The sequence below is a fragment of the Onychomys torridus genome, chromosome 5 (assembly GCF_903995425.1).
Source record: "Onychomys torridus chromosome 5, mOncTor1.1, whole genome shotgun sequence".
In the NCBI taxonomy this organism is placed as follows: Eukaryota; Metazoa; Chordata; class Mammalia; order Rodentia; family Cricetidae; genus Onychomys; species Onychomys torridus.
Window position 1 is genome coordinate 50,785,203 of NC_050447.1, and position 17,612 is coordinate 50,802,814.

General features: G+C 51.3%; 1 protein-coding gene across 4 annotated transcripts in view; it reads left to right on the plus strand.

Moving 5' to 3' along the window:
* The first annotated feature begins 916 nt into the window (after positions 1-916).
* The window catches only part of Acsf3 (acyl-CoA synthetase family member 3), a 40,639-nt gene continuing 23,943 nt past the window's right edge, over positions 917-17,612 (plus strand). Inside the window, exons 1-6 of one of the 4 annotated variants that reach the window (XM_036188453.1) lie at positions 917-1,047; positions 6,208-6,897; positions 7,781-7,936; positions 9,184-9,338; positions 11,229-11,374; positions 13,869-13,978. In XM_036188453.1, coding sequence (XP_036044346.1) covers positions 6,232-6,897; positions 7,781-7,936; positions 9,184-9,338; positions 11,229-11,374; positions 13,869-13,978 — 1,233 coding nt within the window. In that variant the 5' untranslated portion in view covers positions 917-1,047; positions 6,208-6,231. Of the gene's footprint in view, positions 1,048-1,117; positions 1,440-6,207; positions 6,898-7,780; positions 7,937-9,183; positions 9,339-11,228; positions 11,375-13,868; positions 13,979-17,612 lie in introns of those variants that run through there. The other 3 variants (XM_036188454.1, XM_036188455.1, XM_036188456.1) reach the window with 3 other exon arrangements.

Sequence of the window (17,612 nt, forward strand, 5' to 3'; positions counted from 1 at the left end):
ACTGACATGGAGGTCTGTGAAGCTTCTCGGGCTGCTGCAGGTGGTGGAGCTGTGTCTCTGGCTTTTGCCACTGACAAAAGGACTCGGTGTTTAACATTCAATGTGTTCCTTTACTGTACAGAAAATGTAAGATTCTACCCTAAAGCTGGCTTCGGTGGCACAGACCTGTAATCCCAATATTCAAGAGGCTGAGGCAGGGGGGTTGCCATGAGTTTGATGCCAACCTGTGCTATAGAGCGAGACCTTGTCTCAAAATAAAGAACAATACAAGACCCTGCCACAGTTCCTGTGAGGAGGGATTCTCACACAATGTGTCACAAATTTAAAAATCACCTTTAACATGCAGACTCCCAGCTGCAAGCCAAGGAGCCCCTCTTCAGGGACCAAGGGATCCACTTACATTCTATTTGGAGATGTTGTCCATAGCTGTATAGTCCCTCCTGCTGCGGCGACGACTGTGCCTGTTAAAATAAACATTGAGGGCTGAGAATATAGCTCAGCCTTGTTGAAGTGCATGTGTGAAGACCTGGGTTTGATCCTCAGCACTACATCAGCCAGATGTGGTGAGACAAGCCTGTCATTAATCAGCACTCAAGGGATAGAGGTAGGTCATCCTTGGCTACATAATGAGTTCAAAGCTAGCTTGGGCTACATGAGACCCTATCTTTAAAAAAAAAAAAAAAAAAAAAGTTAAAGCTGACACAATGCAAGGCACCCACAGCACTTAATCTATCAGGACAATGGATCCAGAGGTCTGGTGATGATATTCAGGCACCTGAAGGCCATCCTTTGGCAGTCCTGCACAGACCAGTCTTGGTATGTGAATAAGCCGGAACGCTCGAGTAGGGAACTCATTACCCAGGTTATGCACACAGGGACAGCTTAGGGAGACGGACACATTTCGCCTGCGGACATTTTTAGGTGTAGGACTCATTCCGGCCTGATCCACCCACCTGGCTTCTCAGGCCCGTGCCCCCCCATCCCCAGTGACTCCCCCATCTGACCCCAGGTGAGCGCGTTGCAGAAAACAAGAAAGGGGGTATCGAGGTGAGCTGGAGCTGATCAGGGGATAGTGGGAACTGTTGGGCAGCCGTCTGTCATCGCGCGCGCCAGAAACTTCTGCTGTATGTTAAACTCATGCCCTTCTCCCAGAGCTGAAACCCTAGCGGAGCTTCTCCCTTTGATTTGTTTACACGGAGCACCACGTGGGATGCAAGTTCCCAGAGGCTTGGCTCCGAAAGGCAAATGGGTCCCGAAAGCAGACTATGGCGGCGTGGGCAGGACAAGTGTGCCTTCAAGGAAGGGCTGCTGGACTTGGAACCGGGACGGGGAATTTCTCTAAAAGAGAAGTTGTTCTGATTTTCATCCTGGGAGGGAACTTGTTTGTGGCCGACCACTAAGACTTGTGGGAGGCTCCAGATGTTGCTGCAGGAGCACAGGTGAGCCTGTGCTGCCCCTCAAGGGAGTAACTGAAAACGTCAATGTTCTAAGTGTTCTTCTCCCCAAGGCCAACGTGATTATTGTGAAACAGGTCTCCCTGCTGTTCTTGGACTTGAGAAAGATGTAAACATACCTTTCCGTGGCTTCATTTTTAAATTTTAGGACAGATTCTCATGTATCCAAACTGGCCTTGAACTTACTATTTAGCCGAGAGTAACCTTCAACTTCTGAACCTCCTGCCTCCACTATGCCCATTTGAGGTGGTACTGGGGAACAAGGGCTTCCTGCATTTGAGGCAAAAGCACTTAGCAATACACCTCTAGCTCCCAGATGTCTTTTTAAAATGGTAGTTTATTATGTAGAATGGATATAGGTTTTAACATCTTTTTTCCTTTTTTTTTTTTTTTTTAATTTGTGGGTGCTACTTTAAAATGTAGTTTTGACAGTTCCTAAGCCTCAGGTATAACATGGCATTCTCTGGCATCCCTGGACTGCAGGGGTCAGAGGACCATGCGCAGCCGGATGCTCTCAATAGACAGACTTTGTTTTGCTCTGAAGAGCTGGCTCTGATGGGATGAGCTGGGAGTTAGCTCAGCACTGACAGATGTAGAAGTGCTTGGACCAGGCTCGTGCCTGAAGACCAAAGCAGCTTCGGAGGCCTGGACCGGTCCCATTTCTACATATGGGAGAATGAGACAATGCCTCACAGGGGACATGGTAGAACTTATAAGAATTGAAGGTGGTCCAGCAGTGCCTCCCAGCATGTGTCCAGCTGTCCACACAGGATTCAGTTTGCCCTGACCCTCTGTCATCCTCCCTGACTGACCACCTCCTCATGGCTGTCACTGTTCTTCCTGCTGGGGGCATCTTCTCACAGCTTTGGGGCCCCGTGGGAACTGCAACTAAGTCTGTTCCACAAAGAGCCTGCGTTGACACCTCCTGATGCTCAGTGTCTGTACGTGGTAGGAATGCCACCAACCTTCAGGGCTGAGGACTCTGCCCCAGAGGGCAGTGGTGTTTCCTCCCATGGTGCTATAAGTCAGGTCCATGCAGAGGTCTGCAGCTACATAACCAACTGCCTGCTCTGAATCTTGTGGCCATGCCACTGTATTGCTTTTCCTGGTTAGCCATGTTGACTAGGCTCTACCACAACACGGGATATGGTGCTGTCAAAAGAGGGGTACACAGAGATTAGTGGAAGCCAGCACCCTGTTGGACATGCACATTTGAATGTCTGTGCACGATCTCCTTAGGCTTTTCCTGAGAATCATTGGTTAGTTTCAGTTTGGCTAATTACCACTTATGTGAGCATCCTATATGCACATCTCTTTGCACTAAGGTCATAGTGTTAACATGGGGGGAGAAGGGTTTTAAGTGTCGGTGCTACTGCTGAGAGGGCCTCTCTCTCATGACTCAAGTTCTTGGTCTCCCCAGGTCTAGAGGCCTAGATCCAGACTGCTCTCCCATGGCCTTGTATGTTGTTCCCGTGTGCATGGCCTTGTATGTTGTTCCTGTGTGCCATAGTCTCTCGGGGCAGCTCTTCATCAGGAACCCAGCCCTCGGGGTTCCTTTTTACAGCTTCGGGGTGCTGATGAGCTCCCACACCTGGGTGAAGGGCAGGTGCTCCTTCCCTAGAGCTCTCCAGGTGCTTCAGGAAAGTTGTGCTATTTTGGAGGCTGTGGTGTAGAATTGTGTGGGAGGCTCCTGGTGTCTCTCACACAGCAGGTCTTCTGTTTGAGTTTCTCTATTTTCTGTTCCCTTGTGCAGAGACAATAGACAAATACCAAATGTCTTGTCCTTCTCATTCATCCATAGCATTCTGAGACATCTCACACTGTAACCCACTGGAATCTGGCCACAAGTCTTTAATTCAGAAATACCATACAGTAGGTCTTCTCTTTGAGTTTCTCTTGAGTTTGGCATCTCCAACTATAAAACAAATAGAGGAGAATTTGTTGGGGTGAGAATTAAAGCTCCCTAATTTACTTTATGCTCCCTGACTTCTGGAAGCCCACACGGCTGTCAGGTTCTTGGCTTCTCTTGCCTAGCCCTGTAGAAGTGGAAACCCAGGCTATGAACAGGCCAGGAGCTCTGAGCCCTTGTGGAGTGGTGCTGAGAGCAGCTGTGGACCCTGGCTGCCTCGTCTAGACCTCATGTGTTCTCCAGGGGCCAGTGTGCTTGGAACTGACATGTGCAGAGCCAGTGTGCGCAGAGCCTCCAAGCAGCCATGAGCTAGACTCCTGCCCAGAGGAGTGAGGCCGAGTTTCCTTGCTCTCTTGACCAGAGTGCCTGGCTAGAGGAGAAGCTATCTAACCCCAGCAAGGAGCCAGGGAAACAAAGTTATACCCAAAGATCTCAAGCACAGAACAAAATTTAGTTCTAGGAGTATTTTGATGGAGAAGAGAACAAAGCTGTCCTAGTGTGGTGACAACATACCTTTAATCCCAGCACTCTGGAGACAGAGGCAGGCAGATCTGAGTTAGAGGCCGGCCTGGCCTACTGAGAAAGTTCCAGGATAGCTAGAGCTACACAGTGAAACTCTTTGTCTTAAAAAAAAAAAAAAAAAAAAAAAGCCAGGTGGTGGTGGCACAGGCCTTTAATCCCAGCACTTGGGAGGCAGAGCCAGGTGGATCTCTGTGAGTTTAAGGCCAGCCTGGTCTACAGAGTGAGATCCAGGACAGGCACCAGAACTACACAGAGAAACCCTGTCTTGAAAACAAACAAACAAAATGACAAAGCTGCTTTTAATACCAGTAGCAGATAATGATGTGTTGGTTTGCCCCTGGCAAGTTAATGAAAGAGAGAAATTGTCAGAGTATGTGTCAGGGAGAGCATGCTAATGGAGACAGACCTCACTGAGGGAATGTTACATGAGGTCATGCTGTGAGATGTGAGGGAACAGAAGGGAGGTGGGGCGAGGTATGGTCATTCTCTTCTTGCCTTTGTCCTTCTCCTGGGCCTTCTAGGAGAGTTTCACCCCAGAGAGCGCCAGCTGTTATGTCTCTGGGGGAATGTTAGACATATGGGACAGTGGCAGAGGTCTCCTCAGCGGGTGTCTTTATTGACCTCTAGCACTGAGTAGTGGCTAACATTCCAGCACTTAGTGCCTCTGTAAGAACAGGTCGCAACTCCTCAGCGCTGAGTCACTTCCTCAGCTCAGTTGCTCCTGCCAAAGCAGGTGTGGCCTCTTGTAGCATACCTGTGATTGGGGAGGCTGTTCTGATGAAAGCCACAGTGATTGCTGGGTAGGTGTAGCAGAAGCCAGAGGGCCTCAGTGGAGAGTGATGTGTTCTAACTGCTGGGAACCAAATGGACTGGGGATGGGGTCTGTCTTCTCGCTGCCAGGCGCCTAGGCAGGAATGACAAGTGACATGAGGGTTATAGAACCAAAGGAAGGGATCCTGCTAGCTAGCACTGGGAAGCAGATCTGGAATATTGGGTGGCCTCTGCACCTGTTAGATGTCATATGCAGAGCCAGTGTGGAAGCATGATGGCCCCTCTGTGTTGTCCTGGATCACTTCAGGGTCCCCAGAGGTGAGAGCCAGTGGAGCATGCCAATAGCACCTCAGTTCTTAGTGACAACCCCTCTCCCTGAGTACTCTTCCCCGGCTTGTTTCAGTTACAATTTAGTAGTGGTTTTTGAGAAGACAGATTGAAGAGTTCTTTTTCAACCTAAAGGGGGAAAAAGAAACAAACTGATGCTCCCTGCCTTCCTAAAGCCCTGCTGGGGTGCAGTTCCTGCTACCCTTTGGGGTGTGCTGGCAAGAAGCGGCAAGGGTGTGTACCAGGCTTTTTCTTTTGGGCCACCAACCCACTCTCAAATCATGACATGGAGACTTCATATTAGTTAAGAATGCTCAGCCTTAGGTCTTATTTTAATCTGTTTCTCTTTATCTACATTTTGTGTTGGGGCTTTTTACCTTTCTTTCTGAATGGCCTACTTTCCTGCTTCTTGTGGCTGCCTGGCTGGCGGCCCCATGCACAAACCTCTCCCCCTCATTCTCTTCTCTCCAGCCTAGATTTGTCCTCCTACTCATTCTCTCTACCCACCAGCCCCGCCTCTCCCGCTCCCGCCTAGCTATAGGCCATTCACCCTTTTATTAGACCAATCAGATGCCTTAGGCAGACAAAATGAAACAGCAACACATTTTACATAATTAAACAAAGGCAGCAGAAACAAAATGTAGCACACCTTTATGCAGTTAAAGTAACATTCCTCAGCCAAAACAAATGTAACACACCTTTACACAGTTAAAGTAACATTCCTCAGCAGAAACAAATGTAACACACCTTTACACAGTTAAAGTAACATTCCTCAGCCAAAACAAATGTAACACACCTTTACACAGTTAAAGTAACATTCCTCAGTGAAAACAAATGTAACACACCTTTATGCAGTTAAATATTCCACAACAAGGGTGACTTTTGAGTCCCTGTGATACCTGCTTCTACTGACTAGTGATTTTCCAGGCTCAAAATTCCTAAATCTACTATTCAGGATTTATCTTAAGTATATTTTATTTGTTTTTCCTAACTTAAAATTATTTGGGAATTTTGCATGTTTTTGAAATCTTTAAAGAAACTAAATAAAAAGCTAGACACTTTAAAGATGTTGTACGATTAAGAGTGTTAGCTTCTCTGTTTAGAGGGTGCTGTTAAGAGTTTATGCAACCTTTTGGGGTGTTTGGAGGGTATATTTTGAACCTTGCTCTGGGCAAGGTTTGGGTGACCCAGGCAAACACTCACACATTGCACTCTCCTCCCCAGCCCAGCCAGTGGTTTGTTGGTGTGATGCCACCCCTCTTGACACTGCCCTTCAGGCGTCTCATCTGGTCCTTGGCCTCGAGTCAGCTGGCTCCCAGAAGACACAGAGGACATAGCCTCCTGCATACAGCTCCAGAGGCCTGCACAGATGGGAATGCCCCAGTGTTCATCCGCGCCCTGGCCTTTGGGGACAGGATTGCCCTTATTGACAAACATGGCCGTCACACCTACAGGGAGCTTTATGACCGCAGCCTTTGCCTGGCCCAGGAGATCTGCAGGCTTCGGGGTTGTAAGGTTGGGGACCTCCAGGAGGAGAGGATTTCCTTCCTGTGCACCAATGATGTCTCCTATGTTGTAGCTCAGTGGGCCTCCTGGATGAGTGGTGGTGTTGCCGTCCCACTCTACTGGAAGCACCCTGAGGCCCAGCTGGAGTACTTCATCCAGGACTCCCGGAGCTCTGTGCTCATGGTTGGCCAGGAGTACCTGGAGCGGCTAAGTCCAGTGGCCCAGAGGCTGGGAGTCCCTCTTCTGCCCCTCACACCTGCCATCTACCATGGAGCAGCAGAGCAGCCCATAGAGCAGCTGGTCCAAGAGAGGGAATGGCGTGACCGGGGTGCTATGATCTTCTACACCAGTGGGACCACAGGGAAGCCCAAGGGTGCACTGAGCACCCACCGTAACATAGCAGCTGTGGTGAGTGCTGGGTGTGCTCCAGAGGCCTCTGCTTCCTCCCCTCTCACCATCCCAGCCACCACTGAGTAGGGTCCGGAGATGCTTTGCTGAATGACCACCAAGACTGTGTAGTTGTATAGTCAGGCTATGTGATTAGGTTGGGGTTTGTAAGAGCACCCTAGGAACAGGAGCAACTCCTGTGTCGGCTCCTGCCTTGTGCACTACCTTGTATTCAGCCACCTCCGGAACTGCCTTGGCAAAACCCATCAGTTACTCACTCTTTGTCTGACTCAGCTCACTTTCTGAAAAGTGTGTGTGTGTGTATAGTGAAGTCTTTGTACAGTAGAAGCAATAAAGTAAACTGAAAGCCACACACAGAGGAAGGCAGGAAGTGAACCCGGGCTGTGGTGGGGCCCGTATCCTCACATGGACAGTCCAGGGACCACGAAGGAGCCCTGTCCACGTGGCTTCTCAGTGAGAGCTGAGGATATGCCTGGCAATCTGCCTTGTGACTCCTGTTACAGCTGAGTGGGTGACCACAGGTAGGCAGCTGTGCTAGGCTGGTCCAGGTTCAAACTTGAACTCTGCTGCAATCTGTCCTCTGCAGGGGACCATGCTGTGGGCAGCAGTACCAAAACCCCACCTCTGCCTTCCACAGTGTTTGCAGAACCTGTTCCCAGGCTTCCCAAGGTCTCTGTGGTCTCCAGTTAGGTGTCTGTGTTCCCTTCACCCCATAAGTGGGAGAACCCAGTTACTTCCCTTCTTCAGGAGCCACTGAAAGGAAGGAGCGAAGAACCATCTTTATTCTCCCTCCTCTCTGTCAGGATCCCGTGGACCACTTGTCTGCCTATGCCATGCCCACACCCTCTCATCCCTGTTCTTAGGCAGTGCTGTTTCCCCACAGGTAACTGGGCTGGTCCATACATGGGCATGGACAAAACATGACGTGATCCTTCATGTCCTCCCTCTGCACCACGTCCACGGCGTGGTCAACAAGCTGCTCTGTCCGCTCTGGGTAGGAGCCACCTGTGTGATGCTGCCGGAGTTCAGTGCTCAGCAGGTGAGTTATGATCCAGGGTTCGTAGCAACCCAGTGACTCCGGGCTGGAGGGTTAAAACAGCATACATTTATCTTCCTAGCTGCCCAGTAGAGCCAATACCAAGGTATTGGAGGGAGTTCCATGGGAAGGTTCACGGAGGTCTCTGGTCTTTCTTTTTATGGCTTCTCCAGGCACCTGCTCCTGGGCCTGAGGTGCATCTCCCCATTCAGTGCAACCAACTCTAGTAGTCACCTCTCCTTCGTGTCCCCAAATCACTGTGTGTTTAATCAGGGTCATTTTCCTGTGTCTAGACCCACAGCTTGATGCCCTCCTCAAGCTCGGGGAACAGGACATGAGAAGCAGGCTGTCCTCTGTCACATCTTCTCTGGTCCCTCTGCAGAGGAACTCCTGCTGGAGGACCCACCGGAGTCACACTGTGCTCCTACTTTTCCAGTAGACAGGAAGCGGGGACATGGTGTTGGCCCTGTGGAGGGGAGATGACAGTGAGGCCAGCATCATTGAGTGTGGCACTGTCTCCAGAGTAGCAGCTCAAGGACACTGTGTTAGAACAGGCTGGGCTCACACTGTTAGTGACTTCCACTCTGGGCACTGGAAGGAACAAGTCTTCACCTTTGTTCTGGCTCTTGGGACCTTTGCCTATCAGTGTAAGATACCAGAACCTCTGGTCAGTCTCTGCAAGGTGAAGATTGTTGGGAATTGGAGGATTGTGTGAAGAATTGACTTTTTGACCATCTGGAATTTTTAATTCACCAGCCAGACTCTGCCCTTGCCTATGATGATAACATGATACTATTCAGTCCTGTCCTGCATGCCTCATACTGATTATATTGAAATGAAAACCTAACTGGTGAGGAATTTAAATGCTTTTATATGAAATCTGATTAGAAATTTATTATGGGGTAAAATGCGCAGTTCATGTGGTGCTTTTTGGATCAGACAACAGACCTGTCTCCTACCTGTGTTGAGCACTGTCCAGATTCCCAAGGCTGCCCCACGGTGTGGCTGCAGTTGAGCTAAGGTTGCTTCTGACTGCAGTTGCTTCTGGAATGTTTCCCCTCATAGGCCAGGCACAAATGTCCCAGGGAATGTTTCAGAGTTACAGGAGTCCCTCTGAACTGGAGGCCACTGATGGGCACATTCATCACACCCAGGAAACAGCTTCCATCAGTAGGAGAGACCTGGGATGGAGACAGGAGGCAGCTGTGTTGTCTTCTAGCTGCTGAATGCTGCTTCCTGTTTCCCTCTAGGTTTGGGAAAAGTTCTTGAGTTCAGAAGCTCCACGGATTAATGTATTTATGGCAGTGCCCACGATCTACAGCAAACTGCTGGATTACTATGACAAACATTTCACACAGCCCCATGTCCAGGACTTTGTGCGTGCAGTTTGTGAAGAAAAGATCAGGTAGGTGGAAAGAGCCCATATTCCCCCGCCCATGAAGCTTGGTGGGCAGCAGGCATAACTCATTCTTAGTGTCTGCCCAGTTCTCTCCCTTTAAATGATGGCTCTGCGCACACGTGTGTGCCCTGTCCTCTGCCTGGATTCTCTCTGTCTGTCATCTGCACCCTCATGTCTGGCTACCCCTGGTCCCTCTGTCTCTCATGTCTGTCTGCTTCTCTGCCTGGGGAAGGCCGAGGACTGAACCAGCCTCTTCCCTGCACCTCTCTGACTTGGCTCTGAGACCTCCCCTCACTCTGCACCTGCTGCTGACTGTCCTCCTGTCCCCCCCACCCCCCCCCCCCCCCCCGCTTCGGGACAGGCACTTCTCACAGCCATGAGCTGAGGCCTGTGGGCTGTTCAGTGGTGTGAAGTTACCCTTCTCTCTCCTGTGAGCCGTGGATATCATTTCTTTCCCAACTTTATGTCGAAATATGATTTGCTCACTAGAAGTGATCATAATGTGGCTAACTTGATCTTCACACACAGACCAGATCCACATTTCCAGCAGGTGTGGGCTAGGGCGCTTCTCTTCTGCCAGAGGCACAAGGATGTGGTGGCACATGGGAAGGGGACTGAAGCTGGCCGACAGACTTGCAGGGACAACTTTGATTTAAAGCTCCAAGCACGAGTTAGGACAGGGCCTGACCCTGATGTGTCTGCTGCCAGCTCCAGCTCAGGCTGGTGACCAGGAAGTGATCGAGTCTTACTTTGGAAATGAAAGAGTCCTCACATGGCGTCAATTTTTAACAGACACTCACTGATGCTATATATTCCCTCCCAACCTTCTGAATCCTCACTCTTAAGGAAAGTATTAAGTCCTGAATTAGAAGAGAGGGGCGGGGGAGAGAAAGAAAGAAAGAAAGAAAGAAGGAAGGAAGGAAGGAAGGAAGGAAGGAAGGAAGGAAGGAAGGAAGGAAGGAAAGAAAGAAAGAAAGAAAGAAAGAAAACTCCAAGCACGACTTATGTGGGTACCCAGCAGCCACTGTTCCTGCCACACATCTGGGCTCAGGAAGCAGTGCCTTGTATCCCTAAGAGACTTCTGGATTATCAGAGACAAATGTGATAGCATTCCATTTTTGCTCTGCTCTTATGCTCCCTTTGCAAATCGATGCTTTGAGGAAATCAGAGCCCTGCTTCAGATGGTACTGCTGATGGCGGCCTCTCTGGGCCCCTACCCAGGCCTGTCAGCTGAAGCACTCTGGGGCACCCAGTGCTCAGGAACCAGAGCTAGGGAAGGATCAGTAGATCCCACCAAACCCAAAGAACCACAGGCACAGTTGCCATTTCTGAAACACAGACTCCTCAGCAGACGAACGAGACCGTTGAGGCTCTTGTTGGCCGTACACCTCTGGAGGAGGATGGGGCTGGTTCCTGCTTCAGTTTAGATGACACACAAAGGACCTTCCTTTCTGCAAGTGGCAGGCCATGCATGGGATTGTAGCCGAAAGCAGCTTAGGGACTTGAGCACCACCCACCATCTCTGCCGTCGTCCCCCCTCCCCGTGTCTTCCAGCTTCAGCAGCTCTGCGCACACAGCACCTGCCTCCTGCAGTGTTGTGGCCTTTCCTCCATGAGGCACCAGCCATCGCCACCATCCTGTCGTGATCACTTGTTTAGGGCTGTTGGTGAGCAGCATTGTATAATTATCTGTGGTATCACCAAAGATGAAAGACCTGCTTGAATTTACAGAAACACGCTGAGAAGAAACTTTTTTTAAAAACCCACTTTTATCATGAATATTAAGTACAGAGATGGAGAGGACCGTCCCACGCACCTGTTCCGCGCACTCATAAGGAAGTGTACGTGTGAGCTGCCCCCATCAGAGCTAAGTAAGCCCTGTGGTTGTGCTGCCTAGGCTGATGGTGTCAGGCTCAGCTGCCCTGCCTGTCCCCCTGCTGGAGAAGTGGAAGAACGCCACGGGCCACACGCTACTGGAGCGCTATGGCATGACGGAGATTGGCATGGCCCTGTCCAACCCCCTGACGGAGGCTCGCCTGCCAGGTACTGGCTGCCCCACAGCTGTCCCCTTCCATCCCAGTGCCCTACATGTGACTCCCGGTCCACCTGCACTTTGATGAGAGGGACACAGAGGACACTGTCCTCTGCAGCAGGCTACATTCCAGGCTACATGTCCTCAAGGTGACAGCCGCCCTCTCCCCTTGTCCCCTTTCTACCACGTGGTGGTAGAGCAAGGACAACAGGCTTCATTCCAGTCCTGCTGGGTCATCTGGGGAGGGGGAGGAGCCCAAGACTGAGTGATTGGCAGGTGCCCATGGAAAGGCCCAACCCTCGGGGCACAGTCTCTGGCCTGCTAATACCTTCTCCACCCTCAGGCAGTGGCTCCAGGCCTGACTTCCCATCCTGGGCTTTGCTTCTCAGGGCTGTGTGTGTGTTCATGCATCAGTTTTCATTCCCCCTCGGTGCCCAGAATGCAGATCTGCCCCACTGGGAACCCAGCAGTCAGCCTAAAACACCTAGCGCCTTTCTGGCCTGAGCTACGATAATGTCGTGAACACCGTGTACAGGTTTTCTGTGTGAGCGTGGATCCTGTGTCATGCAGTACACTTGGGCATGGGCTCACGGGTTTTCTTAAATTGCTGCCATGTGACCAGCCCTGTCAGAGTATTTCTCATGTTCATTATTTCCACCCTCATGAGTCCTGCAGCCAGGTGCTTCCATCACTGACCTTCTCAGAGGCAACCTGGCTCCTCTTCCTTTGCCTTCCTATGTGGATCAGGGTGATGCCATAGCCCGGTGTTTGAGAGGTGGTTGGGAATTGGGCAGAGGTCTCTGGCCAGGCAGGAAATGGCAGGGGCCCAGGGCTGAAGCAGGCCTGGCAATGCTGGGCAAGAGCTGGAAGTACTGGTGGCATCTGAAGCAAAATGGCCTGACTTGAGAGCAGCAAGGCCCCTGACTGCCATGGGGAGAACAGGTAGTGGGGTACCCAGGTGGCAGGGTACCCAGACAGCAGGCTCTCCTGTGGGAACTGGCTCGGTAGAGTGCAGGGTGGGCTTGTTGTGAAAAGGGATATGTGAGTAGCAAACCCTGGGTACCACGGTCAGCCTGTGCTGTCAGCTCAACTGTAGCAGACATGATGCTGGGAGGAGCAGTGGCAGCTGGGTGGTCTAGAGGACAGGAGCTGCCTCGGCTCTGGGAAGAGACTTCATGAGATGATGGAGGAGAGAGAGGACCCCACCCTGGCTTGTAGACCTTCTGGGTCTACAGTCCTGGCCACCAGGAGATGAAGCATAAAGAGACTGAAGACTACAGTTTATGTGGTCTCATCATGTAGCATCTAGAACATCTGAGACAAAGCAGACCCTGGAGACAGCAGGAAGTTTTCACTGTTGTTGGCTATTTCCCAGGTGATGAGGAGGGGGCCACAGTGTCATGGATCCTCACTGCATTTTGAAATGATTAATGATGCCACACACAGTCACCCTGATTTTTAAAGTCTTAGAACTTCAAAGTCAGAGCAGGAAGGATGCTGCTTAGCTGTCTCGCTGTGGTGGTGACTCACTCTAGAGGTGAGGCCTAGGCCCCTACACACCTGGAGCCAAGAAAGTCCTAGAGCAGCTGCTCCATCGCCGTGCCTCCTGACCCTCTGCGTGGAACCCCAGCCTGGAGGATCCTATGCCTCACCTAAAACAGGGACAGTGCAGACACCTCACTAGGAAGCTGAACCCAAGATGCAAAGAGTGTGTGTGTGTGTGTGTGTGTGTGTGTGTGTGTGTGTGTGTGTGTGTGTGTGGTCCGCTGCGTTGCCACTTGGAAAACTAGTCCTGTCACAGACTCCCATTAACTCCAGTGCTTAAAATAAAGACCCTGAAACTATAAAGTGAATTCTCAGGAGAAAGGTGTGTTTGGACATTGGCCTCATTCCTGGGTGTGGTGACCTGTCTGCTCTCCACTCTGTTCCTGCTGTTCATGTGTTGGCACCAAGGCATGTGAGCTCAGGCCCCCAAGCCAACGGCAGAATGATGCTTCAACACGGGGCATTGTCCAGAAGTGTGGGGGTTTTGAACACATCCCTACCAGCCAGGTTCTGTCTCACCCTTGCAGGAGGAAATGTAATTCCAAAAAAAAAAAGGGGCAGCCCAGTTTACAGAGAACCCCACCGCTTCCACCTCAGCCCTTTCTGGGACACCCCAGTGGCCTGCTTTAGTCAGTTCCTGCACACATCCAGCTGGGTGGCCAGCTCTCCTTGACCAGGCAGAAGTAGTGAAGAATCCACCATGGCATTGCAAGGCCCTGTGACCAGAGTGCCTCTGGTTGTGCACCAGCAGCTACTACCATAGTGTCAGTGAGATTTGGGCAGGCCTTTGCCTGGCTGTTCACATACACCATTTGCCACCCTCTCCACGTCTTTCCTGGCAGTCACAGAGCACATGATCCACCCCTGACAGTGATCCCAGTGTCCCACATACACGAGGAAGCATGTCCCAAACCCACGAGTGCAACTATCCAGTTCCACCTTCCTTCTCATTTTTTACAGGTTCTGTGGGGACCCCACTGCCAGGAGTGGCGGTACGCATCGTCTCAGAAGACCCGCAAAAGGGTTCTCCCTACATCATCCATGCAGAGGGAAATGAGAAGGAGACAAAGGTGAGGTCATCTTTTAGAGGGTTCTTCCCCGCCGTACTAGGGGGCAGCCTTGGACAGCCTTGACTGGGGTTATGGGCTAACGTGTCTGGGCCTCACCCATGAGGGTCTTCCAGTACCCTTCCAGGAGGGAGCTCAGCCTGGGTGTGCCTTGCTCCTAATTGCTGGTTCCAGCTCCTCCCCATAGCTCTGGGGGACATCCAGAGGGGTCATGCGGTTTTACTAAGGAGAAGCTTGGGATAGCACAGCAGTCATTCCCACAGACTGGTACCACCCAGAGCCCTGTGTGCTCAGGTAATGCTTCAACTCTGGGGAGGTGGTTCTCAACTTTGCACATGACTCTTAACTTAGCAAGCATGGACAAGAGGAGGATGCTCTCTTCTCTCATTGAGGATTTTAAGAGCTAAGAACTGGGAGGCTTCAGAGATGGCTCAGTGGTTAAGAGCACTGACTGCTCTTCTAGAGGACCTGGGTTCAATTCCCAGCACCCACATGGCAGCTCACAACTGTCTGTGACTCCAGTTCTAGGGGACCCAATATCCTCACATAGACATACATGCAAGCAAAACACCAATGCACATAAAATAAAGATAAATAAATCTTTTTTAAAAAAGAAAGAAGAGCTAAGAACTGATCGTAAGGAACCTCAGCCAAAGAGAAATTTAAGATTCATAGGAAATGGAATTTTGACCTGAAAGGAAATGATTGTCTCAGAGACTGGCTGGGTGTTACCTGCAGCTGGTGCTGCCACCCTGGGAAAGGCGAATGGGCGAGGAGTCTTGTGTCCCCCCTTGAGTCACTTCCTTCCCCATGCTGACGTCTTGCTGGCAGGTGCTCCAGAACTCCCTGGAGTCCATCTCTGCAACGGTAACTGTTAAGGTCTTTGTGGGCCTGCCCTTACTAACCTTAGCCTCCACCAGGGGAAAAATGGTTGCTGGTGCTCCTGAGAGCAGGCAAATGGGACCTGGTGGCTCTGAGCTTAAGTCTGAAGAGCCAGTGATGTCATGAAATGTTCTATGTCCCAGGAATACTTCTCACCCCTTCCCTGGTGGGGGTGGGGGTCAGCAGTCTCTTGCCTGCCATGGAGTGTCTCAGTGTCTTTCTCTGGACTCTTCCTTCTGTGGTCAGCCTTCTCTACAGGACCACCTTCATCCCCTGACCTGACTGGGTATCTTATCTCCCCTGACCACAGGCCTCCTCAAGCTGGCCCAAGAGTCTCCCCTTTCCTGGCCCTGCCTCTGCCGCCCTAGCTGTTGAAATGTCTGTAATCACCAAACTTTACCTGGCTCTTGAGCCTCTGCCCTGCCTATCCCACCCTCAGCTCAGATAACAATGCACATTCAGGCCACCTGCCTCCATCCGGCTCGACCAGTCCCAGGCCTCTGTGCATTGATGGATTCTGCCAGGGAGGGTAGATGGAAGGCTAACAGCTACGTCACAATGATTTCTCACTCACGTGTCCTTCAAGAGTGGGCCTCAGGTACACCTGCTCTTCAGAAAATGGCAGAATCATTGTGAGGACAGGGTGGGTCGGGCCAGGAAGGACGGCTGTCTGAGGGTGAGATGTAGCTGCTTAGCACCTACACAGCAAGCTGCTGCTCACCTGAACCACTGTGGCCCACATTTCTTCAGCTGATACTGTCTGCAGAGAGCTCTTTCCTGAGACACACTTAAAACCGAAAGGATCGGCAGCCAGCCTGGGACAGCTATACTCAGGGCTCCAGGAATGGGGGTGGCTTGGATAGACTCTGAGAGGTAAGAGGGGTGCACGCCAGTGTAGGGTTATCATGGGGCTAAGATTTATAGCAGCTGCTCTGGAGCCCCAGAGTAAGCGTGGACCTTCATTCCGTAGAGATCACCAACCAGACTCCCTGGATTGAGAGTCTGAGATGCCCTGAGACTCCACCAGATGGCAGGCCAAGTGGAAGCTGCCTGGGCCAAGAAGAGCCTGCTCTCCCTCCAGCAGTGTCATGCAAAGGGCACTGGCTCACTCTGGCACTCAGTGTTTCACCCCAGCTGGACAGAGGGCCCTGCATCACCCAGCTGCACTCCGGTGCCTGGAGCTGCCCTCGTGTAAGGGCAGTGAGAACCCACTCGGGGCACCATTGGCAACTGTATGTAACCTGTTATGATGCCGTGTGTGGCCTCTCCCTCACTGTAGATCCAGTCTGCTTTTGGCTGTCACAAAAAGAGTTCTCAAGACTTGAGAACCAAGTTTGGCAGGTGGCCGCCAGGCTCTTGTGCCTGAAGTGAGGAGGGGCAAAGCCACTCACCTGTGGTACCTGTCAGTGATTGGAAAGCGCCCACAAAGAGAAGTGTCAGGTGGTGACAGGAGGATGCCCGTGTTGAGATCTCACCTCCACACCTAGGCCTAGATTGTATGGGCTCTTCCACGGCCACAGCCCCCCAGGGGGCGTCTGCTTGGCCCCAGTACTGTCAATTCTGAGTCTGTTATCACCTTGCTGATGGCTAACTGCCTTCGACATCATAGTCCATCGTCGGGGAAACTGGGTTTCTAGCTAGAGATGGTGACTATGGCATGAGAGAGAGAGTGTGTGTCTCTGTCCGTGCACGTGTGTGTACATACGTACAGTGCACAGACACGCTCAGTATTTTGAGCTGAGTTCATAGACACTTTGTTTGCCCATACTTGGAAGTCCTAAGCCATTTATCTGAGAGGCTTCCAGAACATGACTTTCAATGTTGGGATTTTCTCCCCCCCACTTGCAGTCAGTGATTAGTGCCCACTGTGCCCACTGTCCATGTGTGTGGCACGGGGGACATGCATCTGGGGCTGCTGCTGGTAGCCTGAGAATGCCAGCCTCACAGGTAGAACTTCCTGTGGGCACTGCCTTCCAGAAGGAACTTTCTACCTTTGTTCAGGGCTCCAGCAGGCATCTGCCGGCATAGACCTCTGTGCTCAACCTCCAGGGGGTGTGGCCTCAGCCAGGCGCTGCCTTTACAGAGTACTGATGTCCCTGCCCCTCTGGCCCGGGATAGCTTCTGCTCTGATGGTGCATTCCATCTCACTGAACCAGCTGTTGGCTGCTGTGATAATAGACAATGCCCTGTTGGCATGATCCCCTCATGAGCATGCTGTTTAAGTCTGAGCAGTCTGAAGATGGGATGCTGTTCCTTTGAGTATGTGCCAACATGTGGCATTTTGACAGAGTCAGATTGTCTGACCTTAAAGTTTATGCCTTTGGACTTGGGTGGACTCGGTGGTAGAGTGCTTGTCTGATATGCATAGACCCTCAGTTCCAACGAGTCGTCACATAAACAGCCAAAGCCTAGGACTTACCATGTGCTCACCTCGAAGTCTCTTCATACCCCTGCCATGGTTAGGGAAGATTACCTGATCAGATCCCGTGGTCAGGGAAGAAATAAACAAACCCCCTTATCTTGTCCTAGTCTATCTCAGAGACAGGACAGACATGTTTTCTATGGTCAGTGATGCCATGTTGTTACTTTGAAGGGGCCATCCCTGTCGGCCTGCTGAAGCTCCTGAGAGCCACATCAGCTGGCACCCTCTCTGGGCACTGGAGCCTGACAGGAACACTAGGATGGTCACTCATGACCCCTTGCTGTGGATTCCCTGGCCTTTCTAAACGCAAGGATCCTTGAGGATGCAGGCCCC